The sequence below is a fragment of the Cibotium barometz genome, chromosome 2, assembly GCF_041138505.1.
Source record: "Cibotium barometz isolate CiBa-2024 chromosome 2, ASM4113850v1, whole genome shotgun sequence".
Lineage (NCBI taxonomy): Eukaryota > Viridiplantae > Streptophyta > Polypodiopsida > Cyatheales > Cibotiaceae > Cibotium > Cibotium barometz.
The window spans coordinates 7,379,942-7,393,633 of NC_141047.1; the positions used below are offsets into that span (position 1 = coordinate 7,379,942).

At 40.6% G+C, this 13,692-nt stretch overlaps 1 protein-coding gene across 1 annotated transcript; it reads right to left on the reverse strand.

Moving 5' to 3' along the window:
• Positions 1–9,401: 9,401 nt before the first annotated feature.
• Positions 9,402–10,984, reverse strand: LOC147640600 (acyltransferase GLAUCE-like). The gene is made up of 2 exons (XM_086808189.1): positions 10,391–10,984; positions 9,402–10,283 (listed from the first exon to the last, which is right to left on the reverse strand). Exons 1-2 carry the CDS (start codon positions 10,982–10,984, stop codon positions 9,402–9,404), a joined length of 1,476 nt encoding a protein of 491 aa, XP_086664315.1.
• Between the last annotated feature and the right edge of the window lie 2,708 nt (positions 10,985–13,692).

Below are 13,692 nucleotides of genomic sequence, written 5' to 3' on the forward strand. Positions count from 1 at the left end.
TTCCTTGTATTTCATGTTCAATGATTAGCATTTGTGTCGTTAGGGGAATGATGGAAGACAGGACTGCACCTTTCGTTAGCCACACCTAGGCTAAGAGAGCACTGAGGAAGAGGGAGAAGACGTTTCTTGTCTTTGTGAATGAGATTACTGCTCATGAACCACCTCACAAGGACACCTCGCATGATTCCTTCCTTTCTCAGTTTTTTGATTGTTTTCCTGATGACCTACCCCCTGGCTTGCCTAGCTCTAGACCTAAAGACCATAAGATTGACATTATCCCTAGTAGTATACCTCCTTGCAAGTCACCTTATAGAGTAAATCAGATTGAGAAGAAAGAAATTCAGAGATAGATAGAAGACCTTTTAGAGAGGAAACTGATCAGGCCTAGTAGTTCACCCTACGGAGCTCCAGTCCTTCTAGTCAAAAAGAAGAATGGAACCTACCGTCTATGCATTGACTATAGAGCCCTGAATAAAATCACAGTCAAAAATAGATATCCTATTCCTCGAGTGGATGATCTTCTTGATAGATTGCGAGGAGCAAAGGTATTTAGTAAAATAGACCTGAAATCCGGATACCACCAAGTGAGGATGGTAGAGGAAGATATATACAAGACTGCTTTTAGGACACAGACAGGTCATTATGAGTTCTTAGTGATGCCCTTTGGACTCACTAATGCTCCATCTACTTTTAGCCGCATGATGAACCGCATCTTCCTCAAATATCAAAACTTTGTGGTAGTTTTCTTCGATGATATTCTTGTATTCAGTGATAGTATTGTTGAGCAAGAGAAACATTTGGAGATAGTGTTTAATCTCTTAAAAGAGGATGAGTTGTATCTCAATCCTGAGAAGAGATCTTTCTTTTAGACAGAGATTAATTACCTTGGTCACATTGTTTCTACTGATGGTATTCATGTATGTGGACCCCAAAAAGATAGAGACTATAGTGACTTGGCCGAGACCCAAAGATATTCATGAACTCTAATCATTTCTTGGTTTGTGTAGTTACTATAGACATTTTGTGAAGAATTTTGCTTACATTTCTCATTATTTGACTTTTCTTTAAAGAGCAAACAAGTATGTGTGGACTGATAAACAAGAAAAATCTTTTAATGCTTTAAAAGAAGCACATCACTACAACACCAGTTCTGCAATTACTAGACTTTGCTAGACCTTTTTTTATTGTTGTAACTGATGCTAGTGGTACAGGCATAGGGGCAGTATTAATGCAAGATGGTCACCCCATAGCATTTGAGAGTAGGAAACTTAGACTCCCCAAGTGCAAGTACAACACTTATGACAAATAATTGACTGCTGTAGTCCATGCCCTAAAGATTTAGAAACATTATTTGATGGGATCAGAATTCATCATTAAAACAGACCAGCAAAGTATCAGGCACCTGCTTACCTAGCCTTTGATATCTGACCGACACCTCAAAGGGCTGCTTTTATTCAAAGTTTCTAGCCTACTATTCTCTACTAGCCTGGAAAAGAGAATGTAGTCACTGATGCCCTTAGTGGACGGCCTAGTGTTCATCACATCATGACTGTAGATAGCTCGACTTTCGATGCTATGAAAGACTCGACCAAGACCTAGACTTTTCAGACACTTGGACCAAAATGAGAGATAATGGGTGGACTCCCCACTCAGATTACTCTTATCATGATGGGTATCTCTTCTTTCAGAGGAGATTATGCATCACGAGACCTTTTAGATAGTCTGTTATGGAGGAGTTGCACCAACCCCCATATGTAGCGCATAGAGGAGTATTATCTACTTTACAGACCATTGCCCGAGACTTTCATTGGCCATCTATGAAGAAAGATGTAGCCAAGTTTGTGGCCGAATGCATTACTTTGCCAGAAGATTAAAAGCTATATACAAAAAACTCAGGGATTACTTATGCCACTCCCAATTCCCAATGAACCATGGGAGCAGATTTCAATGGACTTTATAACTGGTTTTTCGCTTACTGCTGATTAGAATGACATGATTTGGATAGTAGTTGATAGATTTAGCAAACATGCTCATTTCATTGCATGTAAAAAGAAACTAACTGCTCATCAAGCTGCTCATTTATTTTTAAAGCATATATTTGTGCATCATGGTTTGCCTAAAGTCATTGTGTCAGATAGAGATTCTAAATTTTGTAGCGATTTTTGGAGAACATTGTTTGATAATTTAGGCACAAAATTAGATTTCTCTACTGCTTTTCATCCCGAATCCAATGGCTAGACTGAAGTGACCAATAGCACTATCCTAGACCTTCTTAGAACCTATGTTTCATCACAGCCTAGGCAATGGGATAAATATTTACATACTCTCCAATTTGCCTACAATAACACTCCTCACTCTGCCACTAAGAAAGCACCTTTTGAGATAGTGTATGGAAAGACCCTTCCCACTCTGATGACTCATCTTTCCCGCACTATAGAAGCTACTAATGAATTTACCAGAGACTTTAGCTCTATTCATGACCAAGTTAAAGAGGCTATTAGGAAGGCTCAGGAAAAGTATGTAAAGCAAGCTAATAAGAAAAAGAAACCCATGATTTTTGAAAAAGGAGACCATGTACTTTTTTGAGGATAGAAAAGAGGAGTCTTAAGAGTGTACTTTTGAGGATAGAAAAGAGGATGCTTAAGAGTGTAGAAAAGAATCCTGTTGTCAAACTAGCACCTAGATTCTACAGTCCTTTCAAGATAGTAGACAAAATCAATGACCTGGCTTATAGACTAGATCTTTCGTCCCATTGGAGGATTCATAACTCCTTTCTTATTAGTCTATTGAGACCCTTTAAAGGACCAATCCCTACTCATCTTGTTTATGAAGAACCTCCAGAGCTAGTTGATGATGAAGAGCAATTAGTACCTGATGAAATTTTTGACCATGAGCAGACTACTACAAGAACTGGCAATGTTTATAACAGATATCTTTTGACCTTCAAGAACCATCTGAGAGAAGATGCTTGTTGGATGCCCGAGTGGTTTTTTCGCACATGCCCTGACTTAATCCACTCCTATCAAACATGCAATTGAGGTCAATTGCTAACCCGAGCAAGAGGGATGTTACATTATTAGCCCTCTATGGTCTATCGGGGACGCTCGTCCGACCATTGTGCCATTCTTGCAATTAGTATCGTGAGTGATGTCATATTAAATACTAAATTGTAAGTGCGATTGGCATATTCTTTGCGAGTCTATTGTATGTATGCTGTGATTGGGTGATGCCATGTGTACGCATGCTAGTGTTGTTGATATTGGTGTTTGATTGCCTCACCTATTGACTTGTTGAGTATAGGTGATGAGTACGAGGATGCCAACGAATGAGGTGTCATACTTGTGCGAGGGTCACCGAATGAGGTGTCGCACAAGCATGAGTGTGCAAGGGTCACCGAATGAGGTGTTGTACACGGAGGGTCACCGAACGAGGTGTCGCGCGGGTTTTGTCATGTGCATGGGCATTTACATCACCTTGATATTTATGAGTTATACTTCATTATTTTTGGTTGGATGCGTGCCATTTATTTTATACTTGAATATTTATGCACCCCGATGTGCACGGGTGTATTGTGTGTGAGCTAGAGCTTCACTATTATTTTTGCTACACACTAGATGTGTGTGAACATCCTCTAGAAGGATTGATTATTTTTGTAAAAAGAGTCCTATTTTTGGCAAAAGTTTCACGATTGGCTCAAGGGCTATTTTGGTAATACATGATTAAATACTCATGTATTTTTGGCAAAAGTTTCACGATTGGCTCAAGGGCTATTTTGGTAATACTCATGTCGTGCAAGGAGCCAACATGCATGAGGGGGAGATTTAACCCAATCCTTCTTTGATGGTGATGTTTATTTATGCACAGTTTTCAAGTCTATGGTTTACCTTCCATGTTTATTTCCATGTCTATGTTTAATACGTTTGAATCTCTTATTTGTTTGGAGTTGAATATTTATTCGTGATTATTGTGTGCAATTGTGGTACTTTGATTCTTTTTTGTGTGGCAAGTTCCTGACAACTATCATGAGCTTCCACTTGTCTTTGTGCAAAAGACATGTGCTCCCAATTGATCATGATCGGCCCCATCCTTATTCTAAAGCATCTCCTCATCTACCATGATGGACTGATTTGCTTTTGAATAAGATGGTATCCTCTTGGCATCTCCATAGCATGAATCCATAGGCTTGAATGAATCTTTTGGTGGTTTACTATTCACTTGAGAAGTATCATGCTGAAATGAAGAAGGCCTCAAATCCTTTATGAGAGGTTTCCTTGCATCCATCATAAATCCAAATGAAGGAACCTTCATAGAAGCCTCTTGCATATAGCTTGTTTACCTCCCTTGTGATCACCATAATGAACTTCATGCATAAGTTGCTTGCCCTCATGAATCCCACCAATTCTATCCTCAATACCTTCTTCATGGTGTTGATTCATGGATTGACCCAATTGATCTTCAATGGCTCCCATTTTGATAGTCACATAGACTCAAACTTTGAATTCAAGGTCTGGTTGACGATATCCAATATATCCATGAGTGGCTTAAAAGCAATTTTATTCACAAGCAATTCCAAGAGATTACCATTAAAAATGGCTTGCAAACTTTAAGAGGTGTGCTTATGGGCACTTCACACATTAGCATCTGCTTCAACTCCCTTTGAAGTTTGACCCATGGATTGAGAGATATATTTATGAGTGCTTCCCCCAACCATTTTCTCTTCAAGCTCTTACATTGTGTCCATAGTGCCATGTTCCATCAATTCCTCCCCTTCCATATCCTCCATTGCCAATGATAGCTTTCTAGGTCTCTACCTCTCGGCTTATTGGCCATAGTAGGACTATTTTAGCAAATTTGCAATAGGATGATGTAGGTTTTTTGTTTTTTGATCCGGGGAATAGGATGATGTAGGAGTGTCCGATTTGGGTGTTCTAGGGCTCCATAGGAAGGTATTAGGATAAGGGGGTTAAAACTATGATGTCACTTTTGGTTCAGTCAACCCTCTATATGCCTCTATTTTCACTTTGTCCCACAAGTCAAATAGTGATAGTTTGGTCCACCGCTTGTACTCCAATGCTCCAAATGAGTTGAAACTTGATGGTTAAGGTATTTGGAAAGTGGAGAATACAATGTTAAAGCCAAATTTATGATCCGGTACTTGGTTCAAATTATGTCCAAACAGAGTATATGGTAGAGAAATGGGTGTAACTCCTTAACCCAAAAACTGATCGGTGTGGTTGAGGGCAGCCCTATGGGAATCCCTAATGATGTGGAATAACTCCAATATTCAATTTAGGTTCATTCCAAAACCTCTCGGACTGAATCACACTTTTTTGAAAATTGCATATTATGTCAAATTGTCAACCGCAAGCAACGAACTTGCAAATCAATGCATGTTTGCATCCCGACATATCCAAAGAATTAATATGCATCTAATTAGCATCCATCCAAGGCATTTTGACCAAATTTTGGCATGAACTCGGTGCATTTATGAGAGAATCTCAATCACTATATCAATACCAATGTGCCTAATAATGCCAACTATGCATCCTTGCAAAATCCCATTGATTACATAAACCATTACCCATTTGATTTGATGTAACAAGTCGATGGAGAGCTTTTGCTTGCCGATCTCCTGACGAAGCCTTCTCACCCCCTCACCAAAGTTTGAAATCTAGAGGAAATCCAATGGCAAGGTTTGAGGCCATGTCTTGATCACCCAACAATCATGGCATAAGCATCAATTATGTGTGTCCATTGACATCCCAAACATGTTAGAATCTTTGAATATCATAAAGTCTAATCCCAATTACATTTGGTATCCAAGAATGACATCAAAGAGCCAATAAATATTAAATCCCATAGATCACATGCATTTTACATCTTCATGAGCATTAATCCAACTTGGTGAAGAAGCATCAATAGTTTCATTACACTTCAAATGGCATCCAAGCGTATCGCTTACATTCCGTATGCTTGTATGGTTTGATTCCTTCTCAAATTCTTACAATCTCTTCTATGAAGCATTAAGTGTGTCAAAATGCTTCAAGGAAGGATCCCATACTTTAAGGAAACCATCAATGGTGTGTAATGGTGTTCAATCGTAATACACAGTTTACTTCCAATAGGTACACACAAAAAATTCACTTTCAAGAAGCATAGACCCTTTCAATCCCCCTTCACTAATGTTTCCAAGAAATCATTTGATGCATTGGAAACTTCAAATCATTTACTCTTCAAACCCTAAAGTTGCTTGCAATTGTATTAGGGAATGACCACAACACCCTTGAATTGAAGAAATTAAGCGATTGCAACAAGCCTTTCAACATGTAATTCTTGAACTCCCATCATCAAGAACAATGGCAAGCAAGATGGTTGCAACCTCACGGGCTAAAATGTACAAAAAATAGCCATTAAGAACATTTAAATGTTAACTTACACTTTGATAGCACACTTGCTGATTGTTGGCATTGATTGTGAGCCCATGGAGTGGCTGATTTGAGCAATATATCACCAATGTGAAACGTGTCGAAAACGCATGCAGCTGAATACGTTCCTCATAGGAAAATGACAATAGAAGCTCCACTACAAGGCTTATGCTAAGACATATGCTTGCTCAAGGTATACCAAATCTTATTGAAGATCTAATTTAAGCCACCAAATCCATGGAATGGGAAAAAACGGCGCGGCAAAACGCGACCTCACGGGCAAAAAACGTCCACAAAATCTGCCATTGAAACACTCTTTGTGAAGCTTGACCCATGCTCTAGGCTAAAATATAGGTTATGGCCAGGATTTGGAATCACGGAGAGAAAGCCCCATAGCTTACAAAGATCAAACAAAGAGGAAGAAAAAGAAAAAACATTTTGGATTAAGGACACTAATCTTGATTAGTGAAATCTCTCCCAAGTTTGGTCTTGAGTTTTCAAATTTTGGTGCAGCTCCCCTAGAATTTGGTCCACAGTAAACCCAAGGCCCCAAAAGCTTAGGAATTAAACAAAGAAAAGGAAATTTACCCATTTAAGGTCACCATAACCATATTCTTGATCAAGAAAGTCAAGAAAATGAAGAAAATCAAGAACAGTACTCAAAAGATTTTCAAGAAAATTCAAGAGAGTGGATCAAAAGCAAGGCTCTGATACCAATTGAAATGAAGTAACCACCATAAGCTAAGATTTGGGACAAATCATCATGTGGATTAACATGCAATTAGCAAGAATCACACATAATACCTAAGTGATTCAGCCTTTCACAAAAGGATGGAAATAACCTTCCATAGGCCAATGTATGGTAGCTTAAGGCTCCAATGTATGTTCAAAAGTCATATGATCAAAAGATACAAATGAGGATCCATGAGTCCCTTTTATACTTGAGGCCCCCTATGACCATAAACCCAAGCTATATGACCATAAACCTAAAGTTGCTACTCCATTACATAAATCTTTATGCATACCTAAGCTTATGCATAAAGATTTATACATAGAGCTTAATGCATGTCTTATGCATAGAACTTAATGCATTTATCTTAAAGTATGCATAGAGATTAGGTAGGTAGAGTTCATTAAATGTGTCGCTAATCACTTTTTTTAATTTTATGTTTTGCAGGTCTTGCACTAATTCTCTCCTTCGGCTTGACAATAAAGAGGTAAGCCCTCTTTTTCTTGTAATCGTTAGATCAAGCTCTATGTTTATTGTACCCTTGGGTGTCGGGTTTAGGTTTAGCTTAGTGCATAAAGCTTATGCTTAAGCTTCATGCATAATCTTATGCATGAATCTTATGCATAAAGCCTTATGCATAGAGCTTAATGTATGCTTCAAGCTTATGCATAGATCTTAATGTATGCTTAAAGCTTATACAAAAATCTTGTGCATACTTTAAGCTTATGTATAAAACCGTATTCATAGAGCACTATGCATAAAGCTTAGAGCTTAATGCATTAAGGTAGCTTAAAGCATGCATAGAACTTAAGCATAAAGCCTTATGCATGCTTTAAGCTTATGCATATTAAAGCTTCATGCATAGAGCTCAATGTATGCTTTACGATACATGCATGCCTAAGATTATGCATAGAGCTTAATTCATGCCTTATGCATAGAGCTTAAAGCTTTATGCATAGAGCCTAATGCAATTAGTTTAAAGCATGTATAGAGCTGTATGCATGCTTAATGCATTAAGTTTAAAGCATGCATTTAGTGTTGTTATGTTATTTAAGCTTTAAGCATACTCTTATGTTATTTAAACTTTAAGCATACCTTATGTTATTCAAGCTTTATGTTTTTTACGTTCAATTGCGCTCTTATATTATTTAGGTGAAAAAGGTCTACATCCTATCTACATACAACGACTCGAGTACCCCGTGCATCATGTAAACTCCAATGCTTTTATTCTTTTCATTTATATTTATTGCATCTAAGGATGCCAGGGTTTTAATTTTATATGCATTAAGCTTATGCCTAAGCTTCGTGTAAAAGCTTTATGCATGTCTAAGCTTATGCATAAAGAATAGAGCTAATTCATGCATAAAGCTTTAAGTTTAAAGCTTATGCATAGAGCTTTATGCTTAAGCTTATGCATTAAAGCTCAATGCGATTAAGCTTTATGCATAATGCAAGTTTTAATCTTATGCATTAAAGCTCAATGCATAAGCTTATGCATAAGTTTATGCATAAAGCTCTATGCATAGAGTATACACATAATAGATATGTTTTTTAAGTCCTCCAATAGATATGTATGTTATACACATAATAGGTTTCATACACATAATGGAGCAGATTGGGGATAATACCCCAATCTGTCCCAAAAAAATTGTTCTTAGTGGCGCTTCCAGCAGCGCTTACACCTCGACACTTTTCCAATTTCCTTTATAAAATACACGCTATAAACGTCGCTACCCCCTCTTTCTATTGTAGTGTTTAAATCCAATCGTATCAGTAGTTCCAAAGAAGGTAATTTGAGCATGAGTCCCACTGTCAAAAATAAACTTTTATTCTATGTAGTGAAAAAAAGGATTACCTTCAAGCTGAACCTGTTTTTATTGAGAAAATACATAGATTGACCGGTTTTATAACTAGAAAAAAGGATGGCCTTCGAGTTGAACCTATTTTTATTGAAAAATTGCATAGATTAACCGGTTCTTTAACTTAAAGAAACTCAATTCATACCGTGAAAAAAATCACACTAAAAGATGGTTTTTTTTCGTGACAATGAGCATGACCAATGTGTAAACACATCAGTAAATTTTTAAAAAGTCTCATGATGCCCACAAACTGGGCGGGCTCTACTATGTAAAGCCCCTTCTAAAAAACGTTAAGAGAGGGATTAGATAACTTCTAAAAAAAACGTTAAGAGAGGGATTAAATGCAAGGGGAATAAGGGTCTCTAGTTGAAGAGTAGCCGCTAGGGCTCATGAGCCACTAACTAGTGCAGCCTCGAACTTAGCACGCTCTTCTTCAAATTCAAAGACGGCAAGCACGTTCAAGGAGCCGTCATGGGCGTAGCCATCCAAGACGATCATACGATTGGTGAGCTGGCTGCTGGGCGTGGTGCAGTAGACGGGGGGTCCCCAACCGCAATCAGCTTTGTAGAAGGGGAGGCACGCTAACATGGGCACCGAGAAGAGGTCCGAGTTGAGACAGGCCGCCGCACCCAACGACTCCAAAAGGTCGATCTCCGACTGCACATACTCTGGGGTCACCTGCACTATAGCCGCCTTGATCTTCTGCACAAAATGGGCTAGGGGTTGTGTCCGGAGCTCGCCGAGGGCTGCAGTGACCACCACGCTGGATATGGCATTGCCTGCGAAGCCCTGCGTTAAGGCCGGTATGATCTTTTCCCTCAGGTTAACGGGCACCCTGATGGCTAGCTCCTGTTGAGCGTCCAGGTGGTCCGGCATGCTTTTGGCCTTGGCCATCCATAGGTGTGCTGACAAGGCTTGGAAACGGGAGCACGGCGTGATGCCGGCTTGGAGCACTTGTTGGCGTAGCGTGCCTAGGGCGGACGAGGTGAATTTGAAATTTGTTGCTGTTCCATAGTGGTGATAGCCGGAGGCCGTAGAACCCTTACTGCACGCAACGATGCTGCGGTGGTCGAACATGGGCGTGGGCGGCCGCGGGTGGCGAGCTGCCATGCGATAGGTCCGCGGGGCATGGTCCAAGGGGGTCTGCAAGCCAGCCCCACGTGCCAACGAGCACAAGTTCTGCAGATAGATACCAGCGCTGAAGCCATCGAATAAGACGTGGTTGGTCATTGAGTTGAGCACAAATCCTCCGCAACGAAACCGGACCACCTTGCGTAAAACACAAGCATATTGTTATAATTCCTTACACATGACCCTAGCATTTTTAAAATAAATAAATAAATAAAGAGACTACCGCTGCCTATATTATAAGTTACCTGGAGATAAACGACGGGCGGATCGAGGTGTTGCAGGGCGTGCTCCGATCGCAAGCGCGCCAGGAGGCAGTTGTCCAGCTCAGCGCTGGGTATGGTAATGTCCCCGAGCTCGGAAAACGCAACGTCTGCAGTCCCCGCCAAGAAAAACACTCCTTGCTGCCCAGAATATACCACCACCGGCCGACCACCATCCAGCCGCCTCAACCGGCCGGCCGCCCACGGATACTCCTCCAGAAGGTCCTCCATTGCGCTCTTCATCAGTTCCCCTATGCTCTCGGTACTGCTCTTGCTGCCGGGTGGGGGAGGGGCGTAAAACAGACTTAGAACTACATAGAAGTCGTATAGCCTGTCGTAGTTGGACAGCTCCAGCCGTCCAGCGCCACCCTCCTGTGCTAGTTCTTCGTCCAGCCTCGTTGCCTCACATTGAAACTCAGCATATTCACTACACCCATCAACCTTAGCATTCAGATTCCCATCACTATATTCACCAGTCTTATCTTCGTGAGTTGCTTCTGCACGCCCCCGTGGCCTCACCATAAGCACGGGCTCGTAAGTCACCTGGAAGTTGTAAGGAGACGACGTTGATCCTGCCATGCGTTTGCTCTACTAGCTCTTGCGAAAGAACACGGGGACTGGCTTGCTAGGGCCGCTTAATATATAGTCTACCACAACCGACCGTAAGTGTGCGTCCTGGCAGCCGACAGAAGCGGCCCGAGATTTCATCCACACACAGTTTGAGATGTCACGGTTATAGCCTGCCCGCAAGTAGGGTATCCTACTATCCTTTTTCCTTTGCCTGCCGCCTTAGTATTTAATGAACTCTCTATCCGCAATTTCCGAAATACGTCTCCAAAATTACAAGTCTCCTATTTTCTTAAACATACCATGCACCTCCAAAGCCTCTATAATGATGAGGTGTTTCCAACTTCAAGCACACCCACGCTTGGGTTCTCATGAAGATAAGCTTGCTTACGGGTTGTTCTTGTGCAGGCCTAGTGCCTATGATTTGAATTATGACTGAATGTGCTGCATGAGGGGACATCAAGAGGCCTTCCTTTGTATCCAGTAGTAGGGCCCCTTCCTCAGGCAGTGTTGGTGACCCCACTTAGCTCTACAGGCCAGTTTGCCGACACCCCCCCCCCCCCCCCCCCCCCCTCGCCTTTGTATGGGGTAGTTCCCTCCGAGACGCTAGTTGGGGACACTGGGGGTTTTACCATACGACCAAAAGACTTTACTATATTAAGAACTCTTGGGATGCAAGCTTTAAATTGGAGTATCTTATCGTGAATCGTACATAGATTCTGCTCTTTGGATCGACGTGGGAGGAGAGTTAAAGACTTTGCTTCAACATGTGCTTGCATTGTTGTAGCAATAGTCTTTCCCTCTCTTGAAGAACTTTTGTTTGCTATTGTAGCAAGTTCCAACTTTAATTGTAAGCAAAAGTCACATTTAGAAAAGCTCCTTTTCTTTGAAAGTGTGACTTGTTTAACAAAATTATTCTTGAAATCCTATCCTATTGAATAATAACTTGGATATTATTTTATATCCATGATTGTCAAACTATTCATTAACGTCCACAAGATGTCCAGCTAGATGTAATTAAGCATACCATGCATCTCCAAAGCCTCTAAAATGATGAGGTCATAGGTGTCTCCATTGTTCAACAACTTCAAGCACACCCACATTTAGGTTCTCATGAAGATAAGCTTACTTAGGGGTTCTCTTGAAGAACTTTTATTGCTGTTGTAGTAGCAAGTTTCAACTTCAACTGTAAGCAAAAGCCACATTTAGAAAAGCTCCTTTTCTTGACCCTCGTTGGACTTTTAAAATACATCCAACAACCCTTCAAACCCTTCTAATATAGAGGCGAGTTGCCAAGAATCTTCTTCCTTCTAGGTAGTTGCCATTTAACCAAGTACTCCACTAGTATATGGTAATGAAGGACTCTTTCTCTTATATACAAAATTGCTTATGGCACATAATCAATCATAACCTCTTCATTCACTAGAGGTAGCTCATCTTGCACAAATACCTCCGATCCAAGGTAATATTTGAGATGCGACACATGGAACACATCATGAATCTTTAAGGTTGATAAGCAACTTCACAAACATGCCTCACCACCTTGTATGGCCCATAGTAGCGATGAGCTAACTTGGTATTCGTGTTGCCCTTGAGAGTACCATATTTTGTATTGGGAATCCTCAAGAATATCCAATCACCCTCCATGAACTCCAATGGTCTCCTATGAGGATTAGCATAGTGTCTCATCTTTTCTTGAGCTTGCTTCATATTAGCTTTGCACTATTGTAAGCGTACATCCAACTTTTCCAAAGAGGCTATAAAAGAGAATGAGTAAATGTGAAAGAACCTGTGAAAAGGTGAGAAGAATCTACAAGACAACCCCGATGCTTCTTCCACATACATCAGCTTGAACCATTGTGATGAGTATTTTGTGATGTATGCATGGGGGATCAGAGCCCTAGCAGAGGTCTATTGGGGGTATGAGTCCAAGAGGGGATCGTTTTAGATGATCATAGGATGCTCATGATGTAAGGATGTTGGGAAGATGTGTGGATGTATGTGGAGAGTGATGTAAATGTGCTATGGTTGATGATGCACATGGTAATGATACATGATTATATGCATCTAGTACCCACAAGGTAAGCTTGTCCACTTGGCATTAGGGGAAGGTGTCATCACGGAGAACCCAATTTAAGGTGCTATGGTTGATGATGCACATGGTAAGATGTGTGGATGTATGTGGATAGTGATGTAAATGTGCTATGGTTGATGATGCACATAGTAATGATACATGATCATATGCATCTAGTACCCACAAGGTAAGCTTGTCCACTTGGCATTAGGGGAAGGTGTCATCACGGAGAACCCAAAAGGAGCACGAGTAGAAAATGGAAGGTTAGTTAGTTCCTAATTTGACATTGATGTGATCTTGTTTGAAGCAGTTATTTACTGGGAATGTTGCTGCCAATGATGTTGAGCCCTTGGAGGTGGCTTATGAGGATATTGACTCAGATGACTGTGGAGATGTGGTTTAAAAAGGTTGTGGCTTGCATGATGCAGACTATCTAAAGTAGTTTTAAGACTTGGATGGTGTGAGTAATCAGGGGCAGAGCTGGAAGATGTTTCTCCATGCATTGTTGGTACCTCTCTGGATGATATGGATGCTACCTATTTTGAGGTGGATGATGGTGGGGATATTTCTACATATGTTGTTGAGTCCTTGGAGGTGGCTTATGTAGGATATCGACTCAGATGACTATGGAGATGTGGTTGAAAAA